This window comes from Enhydra lutris, unplaced genomic scaffold, assembly GCF_002288905.1.
Source record: "Enhydra lutris kenyoni isolate GAN:26980312 unplaced genomic scaffold, ASM228890v2 scaffoldscaffold29, whole genome shotgun sequence".
Taxonomy (NCBI): Eukaryota; Metazoa; Chordata; class Mammalia; order Carnivora; family Mustelidae; genus Enhydra; species Enhydra lutris.
In genome coordinates, this window is record NW_019154113.1 from 4,156,526 (window position 1) to 4,174,781 (window position 18,256).

At 40.7% G+C, this 18,256-nt stretch overlaps 1 protein-coding gene across 3 annotated transcripts in view; it reads left to right on the top strand.

The window, feature by feature from the left end:
- The window catches only part of LOC111152599 (proprotein convertase subtilisin/kexin type 6), a 181,789-nt gene that overhangs the window by 63,416 nt on the left and 100,117 nt on the right, over nt 1-18,256 (top strand). For all 3 annotated transcript variants that reach the window (XM_022511117.1, XM_022511116.1, XM_022511118.1), the window contains exons 5-6: nt 374-450; nt 2,610-2,698. In XM_022511117.1, coding sequence (XP_022366825.1) covers nt 374-450; nt 2,610-2,698 — 166 coding nt within the window. The remainder of the gene's footprint in view (nt 1-373; nt 451-2,609; nt 2,699-18,256) is intronic.

Sequence of the window (18,256 nt, forward strand, 5' to 3'; positions counted from 1 at the left end):
GAGCCTGATGCGGGGCTCTATCCCAGGACCCTGAGATCATGACCTGAGCCGAAGGCAGAGGCTTTAACCCACTAAGCCACCCAGGCACCCCTAGAGTGTCAGTTTTGCAAGGTGAAGAGGTCTGGGGGTGGAGGGTAGTGATGGGTGAACAACAGTGTGAATGTAATTAATGCCATTGAACTTTATACTTTCAAATGGTTAGGAGGGTACATTTTCAGGGGGTGTATTTTACCGCAGTAAAAACGTACACAAGATGATAGTTCTAGGACGAGAGTACAAGTGTATGTTTTTCTCTACTTTCTAATAGAGGCATAAAAATTATTTAAAGCACACTGTGCCATTTCTCTTCGGTCACTGAGATTTCCTTTCTTAGGATTCCTACGCCAGCTATGATGTCAACGGAAATGATTATGACCCGTCTCCACGCTATGATGCCAGCAATGAAAATAAGTACGTCACTCTGTCTCCTCCTTCCTTGCTTCTCTTTCCCTCTCCCTGCAGAATCACTATTGAATTGGCCCCCAGTAGGGATTCCAGAAGGGTGATGGGGCTGCCTGGCTGGTGTCTGGGGCTTAGCCAGGAGCCAGAAGCCAGTCCCAGAACAGCCCTTCAGACACAAGACAGCCTCTGTGGAGTTCGCCTCTTCCTTGGGGTGTCAGCTCTGCTGGTCAGCTAGAAACGGATGTTTGACCAACATTGTCTCTGTTTCCAACCTTGTCTCCATGACCAGTTGTGTTACGACAGCAGTTTGGGGATACCTGGGTGGCTCAGACAGTTAAGCCTCTGCCTTCAGCTCAGGTCATAATTTCAGGGTCCTGGGATCAAGCCCTGCATCGGGCTCCTTGCTCAGTGAGGAGTCTGCCTCTCCCCTCACTCATGTGCACTCTCTCTCTCTTTCAAATGAATAAACTCTCTTAATACAAAAAAAAAAAAAAAAAAAAGACAGCGGTTTGGCCTAGTGGAGCACAGAAGTCACATGCCTGAGCTTTTTTGTCTTCGTCCATGACCTTATGGGAGAGGTGGAAGGGCCCTGAGTGATGTTGGATAGATCTGGGTTCAAGTCCAAGCTTTACCATCCCTGGCTGTGAGGCTCCATCTCAGTCTTAAGAGACTTTCCCGTGGAGACGATGCTCCCTACCTCCCAGGGTTGTGGGCGGGCTGAGCAGACAGGGGAAGAAACCGTGGGGGGTGCCGTCTAGGTAGCTGTTTTCATCATTTTGCAAATGAAGACAGTTGATCTAGAGAGATTAGATGACTTGTGTGCTGTGAAGTGACAGCCCTTTTGTGGGGGGAGTCAAGTCCAGCTTCGCAAACCTGGCCCTGGGACTTCATTCACTGTGTCCTGCCTGTCTTTTCTCTGTTGGCATGCCCCATGCCCTGAGCTTGTACCATTCCTCCAGAAATATTTAGTGGAGGAGAACAAAAGACCTTTCTTTGGTCTCCCAGCTGACACAACGCTTGCCAAGGTGCCTTCTCCCTCCCGTATAGTATTTTGCTTTTCTGTAGATTCCATGGTGAGGTTCAAACACGGGTACCCATGCTGTGCTGTGCAGGGAGGCTCAGTTAGGCTGATGTGTTCAACACAACAGAGCTCAGAGTCCCCGGAGCTAGCAGAGGCCCCAGCCCTGAGGGCTGCTTTTCTGCCTCATGTCCCAAGGTCATGTCCAGAGGTGCCTTTCCTGCTCAGCCAAGAGCACGCCTGGGGTTCAGGGTGCCTCATTTCCCAGCCACACATCCAGGGGGCTGGGAGGAATGATCTAGACAGGACACAGTGACCCGTGAAGGGCAGGCTTGAATCTGGGTGAGACATGGAGCTCCATGACACTGGGGACAGCCCTGGCCCCGGGGGATGGCACGAGATTCGCAGAAGGACGAATGACTCCCTTCCAGAAGGCTAGCACGCAGACCCGGGACTATTTTTAAAGGTGGTTTTAAATTTAAATCAATGATTCTTATCCCCATGGACTCTCTCAGAGATGGGCTATTGAAACTTGCCCATATTTTGGCCTCTCTGCAGAGGAATTGCCTCCATGAAGCACGTTGGAAAATGGGGTCATTACTGAGGAAAGCAATTTGTTTTTCTGGTAATTTCTTCACAGTTCCTCCGCCGCTGTTGAGTGTTCCAATTTCAAGCGTTCTTCCTCGGCTCCTGCTTAAGTGGCCGTGGAGGGGAGGGGAAGGGAGGGCTGTCCCGAGGTGAGCATGGGGGTGGCAGGGGCACAGGGGACCCATTCATTCTCCCTTCCATCCTGTCAGTCCCACGGATCAGGTCTATGTGGCACCTGCAATGTGCTAGACAATGTGCTGTGGGTGACCTGAAGGCATAGTTCGGGAGGAGGAAAGCCTGGGACCCTAGGTGCAGGGAGCAGAAGCCCCTCCTGGGGTTAGGGGAGGTGCTCGCCCTGTGCAGGGGCAAGACTGCCCTGGGGGTTGGGCAAAGCTGGGCTTGAGGCTCCCTCCCGGGGAAGCAGCCGGCAAGGAGGGGTGGGGGGTGGGGGGGCAGGACAGAGGCTAAGTGACGCTCCTCCTTGCAGGAGACCTGAGCAATGCCCGGGACATGCTCCCGATTGCCGGGCGGAGCCCTAACTTCGTTTTCTGCTTTGCTTCAGACATGGGACTCGCTGTGCGGGGGAGGTCGCTGCTTCAGCCAACAACTCTTACTGCATCGTGGGCATAGCGTACAATGCCAAAATCGGAGGTAAGGTCCAGGGGCACGCAGCTGGGGAGCTACGGGGCCCGCAGCAGGGGTGTCCCACCAGGGGCAACAGCTTCACCTCTGCTGGCCTCGGCCAGCTGTGTCAGACCTGCGCCCCCCTTACTGCCCCCAGCCTACAGCCTGGTGGCAGGCAGCCAGCACCCCATGACCGGGGCCTCACCCCCGAGGGATTGCTCACTGTTGCCCGAAGAGCCATCGGGAAGGCACCCCCTTTCTCTTTCCCAGCCCTGCTAGTCTGACTCACCACTGTCAACCAGACCGCCCCTCAGAAAAGGCCACGCTGGTTCCCCTCTGCTCACAGCCCTGCAGGGGCTCCCTGTCACTCCCACAATGAAAGTCCTTGCTCCAGTCTATTGGCCCACTTCTCCTGCCCTGCCCCTCAGCTTTAGCCAGGGGACCTTTGTCATAGTGTCCCCTAGTCACAGGTTGTTCTCCCAATTTAGGCCTTGGCTTGCAGCCTTCCTTCCCATCACCCCAGAGCCTCTTCCTGCCTCTCCCTTTGGCTCCATGCCCACTCTGCTCCCCTCGGCTTGTTCACTACGGCCGGTGGGGGACTAGGTCTTCCGGGTCCCTGTAAGGAGACTGACCCCAGGTGTTTCTGCCTCTCCTGGTTACCTTCTCTATCTAGGAGTCAGGCTTCCCTTGCTAGGAGGGGGATTTAGAGCAAAGAGTCCCATATCTTCTTCCCCGCCTGAGCCTGGCAGTTTGACAGTCCCAACTGGCAATCAGCAGGTACTCCGAAGTAGCAATTAGGGGCATTTCGCTGAACTGGGAGCCGAGCAGGTGCATGCCTTGGGCATGAATGGTCCTTGAGCATCCAGCTGGCTTTGGGGTGCCCCTGTCCTCGCTGGGACTCTCTCAGTTTGGAGATGCTCATGTTCACTCAATGGGCCTTCCCAAGGCGCTACCTTCCCTGCTGCTTTGCCTTTGCTGGAGTGATTGTAGCCTCTCAGGTCTACTATGGAGAGGTTGGGCCATGGGTTCCCAGGATCACGCTGGAGGTTCCAATGGATACATACCCCTAAGAAGTCTCGCCATAAACTGTAGGACCAGCCTGACCTGGGTACCAATCCCAGGTGTGTGTCCTTGGACAATCCATGTAACCTCTCTGAGCCTCGGTTCAGAATAGCAATAACTCAGCTGACTCCCCAGGTTTGTTGTGACCATGAAGTGAGATGCGCTGTGTGTGGAAAGCACTGGCCGAGGGCTAAGTGCAAGGGGACTCTGAGCAACTCCTTCCCTCCTGCTGAAATTCAGAGACAGAATAAAAGTGATTTGTGTTGCCTTGAGTTAGGGCTAGACCCCACCTTTGGGATTGTCTGAGCCCTGCACCCCAAAGACCCTGGACTGGGAGCACTGACATTTTCGGGGAGCTGTTAGAAGTACAGAAAATCGTAGTGTCCCAGACCTACTGAGTCAGGATCTGCATTATATCAAAATCCCGAGAGGGTGTGACAGCCAATGTCGGTCTGAGACGTCCTGGTTGAGAGGGTTCTGAAGTTAGGCATGTAGGTGACACCCACTCTGTGGGCTGCGATGAGCAACCAGAGGAGTTAAGGAGGTAGAGAACCTCCAGAGAAAGTGCCCGTGAGTGTGGTTGGTTCTCACTCTGTACTCCATGCAGAAATGTTACCTCAGTTTCCCGAATTCGGAAAAGATCACTTCTGTGACCACAAGGCTTGGGAAGAGGAATATTTTTTAATTAATGTATTTCATATCTTTACGTATAATACTGTGCTAGCCACTGAGGGGAAGAATAAGGATAAGACAGATACAATCTGCGACCTTCTAGAAGCTTTGCATGTCTTTGGGATGAACCGTGCAAACATGAAAGATAGTATAAGACCAAGTACTGAAATGACGGGCAGATGGGGGGTGGTGGCAGGGCAAGCACTCAGTGAGGGCAGAAGCGTGAGGCTGAGGCACGAGCTCAATACAAGACAATTTGACTGGGAACAGGAAAAATGCTTAGGGGAAAATAGGACGGTCAGCATGGAAGCATGCCACGTACGGTTACAGATAGGGTGGGGGCTGGCCACGGAGATGCCAAGTGTGAGGTTGGAGGCTGGCATTGACCCAGGGGGACCTGTGACAGCTGGGTCTCCAAAATTGCTTGTATACTGCTCTAGCCCTGCCACACAGGCAGACACCCCGTCTTCCAAGCCCAGCCCTGGACAGGGCAACCCTCAGGCACCCCTAACATAGTCTCCCTCTTGCCCATGGAACTGACCGTGAGTGTACCCTTTAATTTATTTTTATTTATTTCTTTTAGCTTTTGCTCAAAAGATTGAAGTGTATCTCCTAACTTATTCCAATCTATCTGGAAGCACTCTTAAACTATTTCATGTATTAGGCATGAACCTGAACCAGATTATTCCAATCGACACTCATTCCCATGCTTTGTGCTGTTGTTTTTTTAATTTTACTACATATGTTATAAATCCATAGGCATTGTTCTTCTTCTTTTAACAGTTGACTTTAAAATCCTAATGGAAAGGGATATATTTACCTACATATTTACCATTCCTGGTGCCCATCCTCACTTTCTAGCTTTGGATTTCTATGTGGTTTCCGTGTTTCTTTAGCCTGAGAATTTCTTTTCATGTTTTTTTGAAGTGCAGGAGTACTATGACAATTTATCTAAGCATTTATCCGAGAGTGTCTTTATTTCAACCTCATTTTTGAAAGAAATTTTGCTGAACACAGAATTCTAATGGGACATGCTTTTCTTTCAACACTTTAAAAATGTTCTTCCATTGTCTTCTGGTGTCCATTGTTTCTGATGATGAGTCATTTTTAATCCGCATTGTTGTTCCCCGTTTACATAATGTGATTTCTTTTTTCCATCTGTACTTTGCTGGTGAGTATGATATACTTGGGTGTAATTTTCTTCATGCTTATCTGGCTTGAGGTTAGCTTGGTTTCCTAGGGGCTTATTCTTATTTTTTGGTCTAAGTCAAATGTGGAAAAATTTCTGTCATTATCTCATTTTTTTCAACCCTATTTTCCCTCTCCTCTCTTTGGGTACCAGTTATAGTTGTTAGATTCCTTGATATACCTTACAGGTTATTGAGGCTGTGTTCATCTTTTTAAGTCCTTTTTCCCTCTCTGTGCTTCAAATTATATGATTTTTATTGCACTGTCTTCAGGCCCATTAATACTTTCTTTTGTGGTGTCCAACCTGTTGTTAATTCCATCTAATGAATTCTCTTTTTCTTTTTGACTTTCAGATCTCATGCCTTTCTGTCCTGTGATTTCCACATTTTTTTATTGTTCCCACATCTTTCCTGAGGTTCTTCTCTTCACCCATTATTTCTATCTTTTGTTATCGATTCTGTAACATGTTTGTAAGAGTTACTTTAAAGACTTGTACTAATTCCAGTATCTCGGTTATTTCTGAGTGCTTGTAATGCTTGCTTCTTCTTTTTACAATGGTCATATACTCTTCTTTCTTTGCACATGGCTAGCAAATTTTTGCTGTACCCTAGACGTTGTGCTACATTGTAGAGACTCTGGATTCTGTGATCTTTGAATGCTGTTGAGTTTCATTCCAGCAGTTAGTTCAGTTTGAACATGTGGAGGTTTGACTCTTCATTTTTTATGGTTGATCTCTTTCTGATTTGCCCTTAGCCTCAGGGAAGATTCTTTATCCCAACCACATGGTCTTTCCTTTTAGATTGTGACCCTTTTGGCATCTCAGGGGAAAGATTGAAATGTTTACCAAGACCTCTAACTTGACAAGAATCAGAGTCCAAATTGACTCTCCTGCAGTGGGCAGTGTCTGAAATATCCACTCAGCTCATTCAGCCTCCAGCTCTTGAACTTCTGAGAGTCTTGCCCAAAGTGTTTAGTTCAGGGGTCAGCCAAGCGTTTGAGGGGAGTTTATGTGTCCTCTTCTGTGGCTCTCTCCTTTCTGAGATTTCTCTCAATTTCCAGCTGCTCTAGCCATCCCAAACTCCATCCTATGACATCCCACGAGAATTAGATTGCATTTTTCCTCCTTAAGTTCTAGTCTCTCTATATACCAAGAGAACTGGGGAGTTCCCATAGAAGAAAAGTTATTTAGACTTGCGTCATACTAAATATGGCTCCCTTGCTTTCAAGACCTGACTCCTCTGCCTTCTTCTGTGTGCTTTCCAATGCCCTTAAAAAGTTATGTTTCTATTTAATACATCTTTTGTTGAGAATTTATCATTATTATTTTTTAGAGTCAGCGTGATGGAATCTACTCTGCTGTTATTAGAACTATAACTTGTGGTTTATAGTTTTTTACCAAATAGATGATGTTTTTGGTACTATTGCTGCATGACGGTTTCTGCAAAATGTAGCTGCTTAACCAACAAACATGCTACCTAGCAGAGATCATGGCTCAACGTTGCTCATAAGTTTGCAGTTAAGATATTGGCTGTGATTGTAGTCTGAACGCATGACTGGGGCTGGAGGATCTACTTCCAAGATGGGTCAGTTATTTGGTTATTGGCTGGAGGCCTCCATTCCTTGCTGGCTGGTGGCAGGAGTCCTGCTTCCTTGATTCCTCACCATGTGCAACCCCCTGTAGGGTTCTTAGAGCATCACCATAACATGATAGCCAGCTTCCTTTTTTTTTTTTTTTTTTAAGATTTTATTTATTTATTTGAGAAAGAGAGAGAGAGGACAAGCAGTGGGGAGGGAGAAGCAGGCTGCCCATCCAGCAGGGAGCCCAATGTGGGGCTCGATCCCAAGACCCTAGGATCATGACCTTAGCCAAAGGCAGCCACTTAACCAAGGGAGCCACCCAGATGCCCTTATTGGTAGCTAACTTCTTTCATTTAAGGTGATTCAAGAGAGAGAAGGAAGAAGCAGCCATGTGTATGACCTAGTCTTAGAAGTCATGTACCATTACTTCAGGCAAATGGATCATTAAGTCTAACAAACACTCAAGGGGAGAGAAATTAGGCTGTACCTTTTGAATGGAAGACTGTCAAAGAATTTGTGGATATGGTTTAAAGTCACCACAGATAGGGCTCCTAAAAATTTGATTACATATTTATATAAATGGAGTAATTTTTTTCTACCCACTTGCTTTGTAAAATTGTCCATTTCTTATATGTTCTATCACATTAAAATAATTAAATCAAATGAAAGAATTAGTAGAACTGTCCTAATAATATCTTTAAAGTAATATTCTTGCTGGAACAATACTAATAAGTCAGGATAGCTCCGAAATACATGTAATGATTTATCAAAGGATGGAGGAATATGGAGAAGGTTAAAATATCTAGATCCTGGTGAAAATGAGTTCTTATTTTCAGTATTTACTGAATGTTTGCCAGATAATAGGCACTGATCTAATGTCTGTATAGGTATTCTTTTATAAGCTCCATAAAGCACTTGTTATAGATGCTGTTCTTACCCCCTTTTAGTGATCAGAGCCAGAGAGGTTAAGTAATTTGCCCCAAGGTCAAACCAACCTGGCTCTGGCCCCAGCTCTTTACATCTACACTTTAACAGGAATCTTTAAACCATAAATACAGACGGATGGATGGATGCGTGGGTGGGTGGTTAGATGGATTGGTGGGTGGGTGGGTGGATGGATGGCTATTATTTCATTGACATTTGATCATACTATACTTGTTTTTAGTAAAATATATTAAGATTAATTGTATGCAACTTAACATGAGAAATTAAATCAAACTGAATAACTGCCGAACTCCATATTTAATTTTATGTTTAAACTTTATATATTTAGGGCGCCTGGGTGGCTCAGTGGGTTAAAGCTTCTGCCTTCAGCTCAGGTCATGATCTCAGGGTCCTGGGATCAAGCCCCTCATCGGGCTCTCTGCTCAGCAGGGAGCCTGCCTTCTCCTCTCTCTGTGCTTGCCTCTCTGCCTACTTGTGATCTCTGTCAAATAAATAAATAAAGGGGCACCTGGGTGGCTCAGTGGGTTAAAGCCTCTGCCTTCGGCTCAGGTCATGATCCCAGGGTCCTGGGATCGAGCCCCGCATCAGGCTCTCTGCTCAGCGGGGAGCCTGCTTCCTCCTCTCTCTCTGCCTCTCTGCCTACTTGTGATCTCTGTCTGTCAAGTGGATGAATAAAATCTTAAAAAAAAATAAAATAAAATAAATAAATAAATAAATAAATAAATAAAATCTTTAAAAAAAATCTTTATATATTTATTGTTTAGTTTTATGCTTAATTTGATTTATGTGAATGTAACAGAAGAAAAGGAAACTTAACTTGAAATGAAGACATTGCTGAACTTAACATAAATAGTTCATTGTAATGAAATATTTTTTCAAATAGCCCTTTAAGGTAATTAAAAACAAAACAAATCCCAAGATTGTGAAAATCTTTCAGAGGCCAACGTTACTTTTTTAATGTTTAATTTGACTTATGTGAATTCAACAGAAGAAAAACGAACAACTTGAAATGAGGGAATTGCTGGGCGTCACATAAATATTTCACTATGGTGAAATATTTTCTCAAATACTCCTCTAAGATTATTAAAAAAAAAAAAAAAACCCAAGATTATGAAAATCTTTTAGAGTCTAGGGTTACTTTTTTTTTTAATTACATGTTTCCCATAGTGGATCATTAGATAATTAGCACCTTTTCACCCTCACACCTTGACTTCAGACTTTTGTCACTGCCGTTACATTGTCAGGGTTCAATGGTAATCATCTGTCATGATGATTCTCACACTTAACTTGGTCTTGGTTCACCACCATTGTCTGCAGTACAGCGTTTCTATTCCTGAGTTATTTACTTTATCTCTTAGTTCCCTGGATTTCATCACTGAGGAATTTTCTTCAGGAAAGGCTAGCAGGTGCTGTATTTTCCTAGTTCTTTCATCTTTGAGAATGTCCAAAGGTTGCCTTTAGACTTGAATTAGATCTGTGTTATCTGTTACATCCTTACAAAACTTAGCAAACATCACCTTGTTTGTCCCGTGGATTCACTGTTGCTTGGAAACTTAGCTTGAGGTCAACCTGATTTTTTTTTTTCCCCTTTGTGAGTAACTTAACTTCTTGGCTTATATAGAATTCTTCCTTTAAACATGAGGTCCAGTAGCTTTGCTGGGCCAACTGTGCATGAGGATTATTCAATAGCAGCTGTTCTTGGGATTCAATACACTTGAAAAGATCTGGGTATTTTTTTTTTTTTTTTTAATTTCAGGCAGATTTTCTTCTGTTACTGTTTTGAACATTTTGGGTTCCGTATATGCAGCCCTAGTTATCATGTGTACCATTTATACATATATTGGATGTCTAGTTCCTGACTTCTGTATTACTTTCTAATCATATTTAACTTTTTATTTCTTTCCCATTTTATTTATTTATTTATTTTCAGTTTTTCTCAAGCCTGTCCTCCATGTCTTTGGCAGTTTCACCCGTGTCTCTTTTTCCTAGAGAAAACCCTAGTAAGGCTTTCATTTCTAAAATTGTTTAATGTTTTCCTTCTGTTTCTGTCCTGAGGATGAACACACTTGGGGCCTCTTTCTGTTGCCTCGTCATCTCTTCATTGAATACTTGTATATCTTTGATCTCTTGCTTCAGAGAGAAATTATATTTTCATTCAATTATGCAGAAATGTTTATGTTTTCATCATTCTCTTGTACTCGTTATGCCCCAGCTTTCCTTGTTTCTTGTAGCATTGTTGCATAGATGTCATGCTAATCACTTTCTGGTTATTATTAATGACTGACTGGAGAGGAGACGAAGGCTTTCTCTCTAGACCAGTAAGGTGCTAAACGATGGGTGGTGAGGGGTGGGGAGGAGAGGAGAGGGAACAAGGCTACAGGCACCGAGGACTTGGGTTAACGGACCCAGATCGTTCTCTTCCACCAGTCTAGTAGCTTTAAGAGCTCCTCTCCCCTCACCAGTGAATTAGCATGAGTTCATGTTATGTTCCCCACAGTGGGGATGGATCAGAGCTGATTGTCACTTACTTTTTCTCCTCCAACAAACCATGTCACAAAAGATGCCTCTTCTTAACAAAAAAAAAAAAAAAAAAAAAGTTTATTTATTTGAGAGAGAGAGAAAGAGAACACAGACGCGGGGGTGGGTGTTGCAGAGGGAGAGGGAGAAGCAGACTCCCCACTGAGTGGGAAACCTGCTGCGGGGCTCGCTCCTGGGACCCTGAGATCATGACCTGAGCCAAAGTCAGACACCGACTGAGCCACCTAGGTGTCCCAAAATGCCCGTTCTTGGAAAGAACAGTATAGTTCTTGGTCAGACCTCACTGTCTCTAAAATAATAGACTTTTCACTTTTGCTTTGAGAACCATGCAGTGTGGCAAAGAAACAAACCCTCCCCATAACCCCTTGGCCCCTGGTCCCCTGGTCATAAGGTTCTCAGGTGCACTGCCTAATTTATGGAGAAATTACACACCCTAGAGAATCACAGAGCCATGTGTCATCTTTATTGTTTCCAGAGAGGAGAGTGGGTACTTGGTATTAACTGGAAGTCTCTTTCATTTCAGAGAAATTTTAAATTTTTTATTAAGTTTATAGAGCTATACATGGATGATTTGTGCCTTTTCTCTATGTGTAATATTTCAGTAAAAATCTGTTTAAATTTTTTAAATTTAAGTTTATTTTTTCAGTGTTCCAAGATTCATTGTTTATGCATGACACCCAGTGCTCCATGTTTAAATTTTTTTATGTTGTTAGATTAGTCAGTCATTTCTGTGACTCTTGGATTTGGGATCTTGCTTTATTATCCAAGATAATAAATCGATTGTCCTATTTCTTCTAAAAACATAGCTTTAGAAGAATAGTTCGTCTTAAAGCTTTTATGGTTTTATCGTTTGCATTTAGCTTTTTAATCCATATGGAATTTATTTCTGTGTATGGTGTGAAGGAGACATTTAGCTTTATTTTTCCCTTCAGGTTATGTTTACTGATCTGCACACGCCACCTTTATCCTCCATTGTTTCATTAGTTTCATTAGCTTATTTGTTTTCAATCCCTAAACAAGACTTCACTATTAGTTATTATAGTTTAAGAGGATTTTTTTTATAACGTAAAGGACAAATTTCCTCTTAATGGTTCTTTTTCAAAAATTTCTTGGCTATTCTTGCACATTTTCTCTTTCAGATGAACTTGAGAATCTGCTTGTCAAGTTCCATAAAAAATCCTATTGGGATTTTGATGGGGATTGCATGGAAATTATAGATTAATTGGGGGAGAATTGACATCTTTACAATATTGAGTCTTCCCACGCAGGAACATGGTATGTTTCTCTTTATTCAGGTCTTCTTTGACACCATTTGAAAGTGCTATCACTGTCTTCATATCAATCTCATGCATTTCTTGTTAGGTTTATATCTAGGTCAGTTTTTAAAATTGTATTTCCGATTGGTTATTATTGAAATGGATATATAGGGAAACTATTGATTTTTGTGTGTTGGGTTTTTGTATCTGTCCACCTTAGTTTTCTGGACTGATGCATATAAAAGCTCTCTGTAAATGTAATGGTGGTTTTTATCTCACTGATAAGTCTCATTTCTTTTTCCTGTCTTATTTCAATAGGGACTCCTGATGAGTATTAAATAGTGGTGATTTATAGGTTTTGTTGTTTTATTTCCTGCTGTATGTTCCTAGTATTTGTAGAAGTCACAAATCTACCATTTGTAGATGTCTTCCGTAGGTTTTCTGTAATTACTTTTTACTAAATTAAGGAAATTTTTATATTCCTAGATTTCTAAGAGGTTTGATGGGGGATGAATGGATCTATTGAATTTTATTAAATGCTTTTTAAAAAGCATCTATTGAGACAATTATATTGTTTTTCAAGTTTACTATTTAATCTGTTTAATGTAGTAAATTATAGTCATAGATTTCCTAACAGTGAAAATTTCATTCTTTCATCCTTAGAATAAATTCTATTTGATTATGAGTATTGTTCTTTTAAAACTGCTTGCTGTGTTCAATTGTTAATATGTTATGTATGGTTTTCGAATCTTTGTCAGATAGTTTGAACTACAGTTGTTGCATTTTGTGATGTCCATCTCCAGTTTGGGTATCAGAATTATGCTGGTTTTGTAGAATGAATTATGAAGTTTTCCATCTTTTACCGTCCTCTGAAATAGTTCATATACTGTGGACATTGCCTGCTTTCTTAATGTGGGTAGGGCTGATAAATCAATTTGACCAGACAGGATGACTCTTTAAAGGGCTAAGTCTATTCAGGTTTCCTATTTCTCCTTGAAAAAATTTTGGTAGTTAAATTTTCCTGCAAAATTATTCATTTCTCCAGATTTTCAAATATATGGCCTATAAATTTAGTTTTGTATTCTTATAATTAAAAAGATATATCCTTTGCATTTATACTTATAATTATTCCTAATATTATTTGTAGCATGTCTCCTTTTTTCCTTGATTAGATGAATGAAAAATTTGCTATTTTATGAAATAGGCTTTTTTTTCTGAGAACAAGATTTTGATCCTTTTTTATTATTATTTGAATTCTTTTGTTTTCTAATTCATGAATTCTACTTTCCTTTATTAATTCTTTTGGCATTTTAATTTTTATTATTGTTGTTTTTTCCTAGCTCCCTGAAAGGAAGGCTTAGTTCTTTATATTCAGGCTTTGATGGGCTCTAATAAGTAAATAAGTGTTCTATATACTTTCCTCTTGTTACCTATCTCTGGCTTAATTATATAGTGTTCTTATTGTTACTCATTTCTGAATAGTTTTTATTTGAGCTTTGATTTCTCTCATTAACTCAAGAGTTATTTATAAAGAAGTTAAATTTTTTTTCCAACTGGGTAGATTTTTTTGGCACTCGTTTTGTTGCTAATTTTTAACTTCCTTGCATTGGGATCAGACGCTGTGTTCTTTATAATTTCTGCCTTTTGGGATTTGTTGAGTGAGTCTTTGTGGTCTAATTCATGTTCAGTTTTTGTAACTATCCCAATGGGTTTTTGAAGAGTATTTTTATTCTATGCTATTGAGTACAAAAATTGTTATAAATTAGATCAGAAGTTGCTACAGATGGTTTTGTGTGACCCACACAAATTTTTTTTTTTAAACTTACGCAAACAGTTATAAATCAAGGCATTTCCTATGAAAATACAAGTTTTTCTTGAAAAATCAAGAGCTCTCGCCATGCTGGGGCCTCAGTCCTTCATGGCAGCAGCCAGCTGGGGCTGCACAGTGGCCGCGCCTTCAAAGAGCCATTCATCTGTCCCTGCTACTGCCTGGCTTGATCGATGCGTCCCCTTCAGCCATTTGTCCTGCCTTCCCTGTGCCTGTAGGCATCCGTGTGCTTCACCTGTGGGCCTGACCAAGCTCTTTCAAAAGTTTGGGAGTCTTGGGTTCGCTCTGCCTCATCTATTTCTGAGAAGGAATATTGGTCTCCATAACGATTGTGGCTTTGTTGATTTCCCTCAAGCTTTGGTGTATAAATTTCATAGCCATGTTACAAGGGGCGCAGAAGTTATCATCTCTTGTTGGTGTAAGGAATCTTTCTTTAATCAAAAATCCTCTCTTTCATTCTCTTTTTTGCCTTTTGTTGTTCTTTTTATCATCATTTTCCTCATGTATTTTTTCATTCCTGTATTTCGAGCCTTAATTTTGTAAGCAGCCTGTCTCTGGCTTTATTTACTTATTTTTCTTGAACAGTTCAAGAATTGCTTCAGAGAGGGAATTTGAGATGTTCACACCTGTTCTGATTTCAGATTTATTTAGGTTAATCTCTGTGACCCTATTTTGCTTTCTCTTAATTGACTTAGTTTACCGAATTTCTTTTACTGTTTTTTTCTTTGTTTCTTTTACTTCCCTGCCCTTTGCTAGACAGATGTAGTTTCTTCTGTCTTCTTTGTTTTCTTTCATTCTAATGGCTTGAAATCTTTACATTCCAATTCTGTCTTCCTAATCCCCTGAGGCACACATACCTGAATTTATATTTTCCGACACCGTTCAGCATTACTCAGTAACTATCCCTTTCTCCTGAGCAAAAAAGAACCTTATCAGAGTTCCCCTTCCCTCTGCTGTCTTCTCTTCTCCTTCATAACCTCCCAAAATTGGGGCCATCCAGGATTTTCACTCCATATTGTTATGAACAGTTTTACATTAAGCAATAATAGTTATGTTGGCTGAACAAAAAAGATGGACCATTTTCTTTGGTCACCATTGTTTCTTTGATTCTATGTCTTTCCTTATGTTAGATTCTTTATTTTACAAGGTTGTCTTTTTTTATTAAATCATTCATTCTTCTAAAAGATATTTTTGAGTTTCCTATTCAGGTGGATGGATGTATAGGCAGTAACTTTTCCTAGTTCTGCCTGAGCCTGAGCCACCCTGGCATCCCCAATTTGCTGAGGGCTTTATTTTCTCCCAACAAATTTGGCTGTGTTGAGATTTTAGGTTCAAAATAATTTTCACTCAGAATTTTAAAAACATGGTCCTTCTGATGAGGGGTCCAATGCCGATATTAATTTTTGTTCCTTTTCAGATAACTCATTTCTATCTTCCAGAAACCTTCAGTTCTTTTCTTTTTCATTATTCTGGGACTCAACCTCTCTTTGTCTGGCTGTGAGTTTGTTTTCATTTTCTTGCCTGGCTCTCAGTGAACCCTTTAAAGACTGTAATTAACAGTTAAACATTACGCTTCGATAACTATGATACTCTTCAATAACTTAAAGGTGGACCAGTTTCTTTGGTCACCACTGTCTTGAGTGTTGGAAGAATCCCTTAAACTCAGTCTTCCAGCTCTCTGATACCCTATCTACTCAGTATGTAAATTCTGAAAATAGTTTCTCATCTATGACTACTAGTTGATGTTTTCAGTTACATTTTTATTTGAAATAATTGGTAGAGTCACATGGAGTGTAAGAAATAATGCACAAAGATCCAATATATCCTTTACCCAGTTTTCCATAATGGCGCCATCTTGCAGAACAGTAGTGCGATATTACAACCAGGATATTGACATTGATACAGTGAAGATACAGGATAATTTCATCATCAGAAGAATCCCTCATGCTGCCCTCTTAGAGACACACACTCCCACCCTGATCCTACCCTAATCCCTTGGCAACCAACCACTTATTTGTTTCTCATTTCTATAATTCTGTCATTTCAAGAATGTTAGATAAATGAAACCATATACAATTGGTTTTTTCACTCAGCATGATTCCTTGCAGATTCATCGAGGCTGCTGTGTATGTTGGCAGTTGGTTCCATTTTATTGAAGTAGTATTCCATGGTATGGATGTACCACAGTCGCCCACTGAAGGATATCTGGGTTATTTCTAGATTTGGGCTATTAAAATAAAGCACCTAGAAACATTCTTGTATAGGTTTTATGTGAACGTATGTCTTCATTTCTTTAGGTTAGATATCCTGGAGTGCAGTTGCTGGGTTCTATAATAGTTTTATGTTTAGTTTTTTAAGAAACTGGCAAATTGGGGATGCCAGGGTGGCTCAGGCAGTTTAGCATCTGCCTTCTGCTCAGGTCATGATCCCAGGGTCCTGGGATCGAGCCCTGCATCTGGTTCCCTGCTCAACAGGGAGCCTGATTCTCTTTCTCCCTCTGCCCTTCCACCTGCTTGTGCTCTCTCTCTCTCTCTTTCTCAAATAAATAAATAAAATCTTAAAAAAAAAAAAAAAGAAACTAGCGAATTGCTTTCAAAAGAAGCTGTGCCATTTTACATTTCCACTAGCAATATATGAATGATCCACTTTCTTTGCATGCTTTCCAGTAATTGGTAACATCACTTTTTAATTATAGCCATTCTGATGAGTATGTAGTGATATTAATTTGCATTTCCCCAAGGCTAGTGATGTTGGAAATCTTTTCTTGTGTTTATTTGCCATCTATATATTCTCTTTAGTGAAATGTCTCTTCATATCTTTTGTTCATTTTCTAATTGTAATGTTTGATTTTTTAACTGTTCAGTGTTGAGGGTTTTTAATATATCCTACCTACTAGGCTTTTAGTGATTATGTTGTTTGTGAATATTTTCTTCCATTCTGCAGCTTGTGTCTTCATTCTCTTTAACAGGGTCTTTTGCAGAGTAGAAGTTTTAATTTTGATGAAATCCCTTAATAAATTTTTCCTTTTATGGATCAAGGTTTTTGGTATCCGTCTAAGAACTCTTTGCCTTGTCTTCAATTCTGAAGATATTTTGTTTTTTTTTCTAAAAGTTTTTTATGGGTTTAAATTTTGTATTTTGAATTCCATCTTGAGAGATCTTGGATTGCTTCTGTGTAAGGTGTGAGACTTAGGTCAAGGTTTTTTTGGTTTGTTTGCCTATGGATGTCCAGTTTTTCCAGCACCATTTGTTAAAATGCCCATCTTTCTTCCATTGAGTTTCTTTGGCGCTTTTGTCAAAAATCAGACAGGCACATTTGTGGGAGTTTATTTCTGGGTTCTCTGTCCATCCTATTGTCTATGCATCTGTCCCTCTGCCCCTGTAGCACAGTCTTGATTACTGTAGCAACATGTCAGTTGTGAAACAGGGTAAACTGATTACTCCCACTTTGTTTTTCTTTTTTCAAAATAATTTTAGCTGTCCTACCTAGTTCTTTTGCCTCTCCATACAAGTTTTATCATTATCTTGTCAATAACTACAGAAAAGTCTTGCTGGGCTTTTGGTAGAGATTGTGTTAAACCTCTCTATCAGTTGGGATAATTGAGATCTTTACTTTGTGGACTCTTTTAGCTCCCCCACTGTATCTCTCCATTCATTTAAATCTTTGGTTTCTTTATCAGCATCATGTAACTTTCACTATACAAGGCCTATACATGTTTGTTTAGATGTACACCTAAGAGATTCATTGTATTTTAACCAAGGATAACGAGCATTGTGCTTTGAAGTTTGAGGTTCATGTGTTCATCATTAATATATAGAAATGTAATTTTTTTTATGTTGATCTTGTATCCTGCAATTTTTCTGAACTCGCTAATTTGTTCTGTGAGAGGTTCCTTGCAATTTATACTTGATAATATCATCTGCAGATAGGGGTAGTTTTATTTCTTCTTTCTGATCTACATGCGTTTGATCTTTTTTTGCCTTATTGCCCTGGCTAGAACTTACAACCGAGAGTAGACATCTTTATCTTGTTGCTGATCTTCAAGGGAAAGCGTTAAGACTCCCACCATTATATATAATGTTAACCTACAGAGTTTTGTAGATGCTCTTTAGGAAGTTGACAGTGTTCCCTTCTATTTCTAGTTTTTGGAGGATTTTTTAAAAATGAATGGATATTGAATTTTGTCACTGCCTTTTTCCTCAGTGAGTGATATGATTATGTGAGTTTTCTTCTTTAGATTGTTAATATGGAAGGTTAGTTTGGTTGATTTTTGAATATTGATCCAGCCTAGAATCTGTGGAATAAACCCCACTTGGTAATGGTGTTTTCTTTTTATATATTATCAAAATCTCTTTGCCATTATTTTGTTGAGGATTTTTGTATATATATTATATTCATGAGGAGTTTTGGTCTGTTATTTTCTTTCTTTCTTTTTTCCTATACTGGCTTTTATTTTATTTTATTTTATTTCATTTTATTTTAATTTTTAAAGGTTTCATTTATTTATTTGACAGAGAT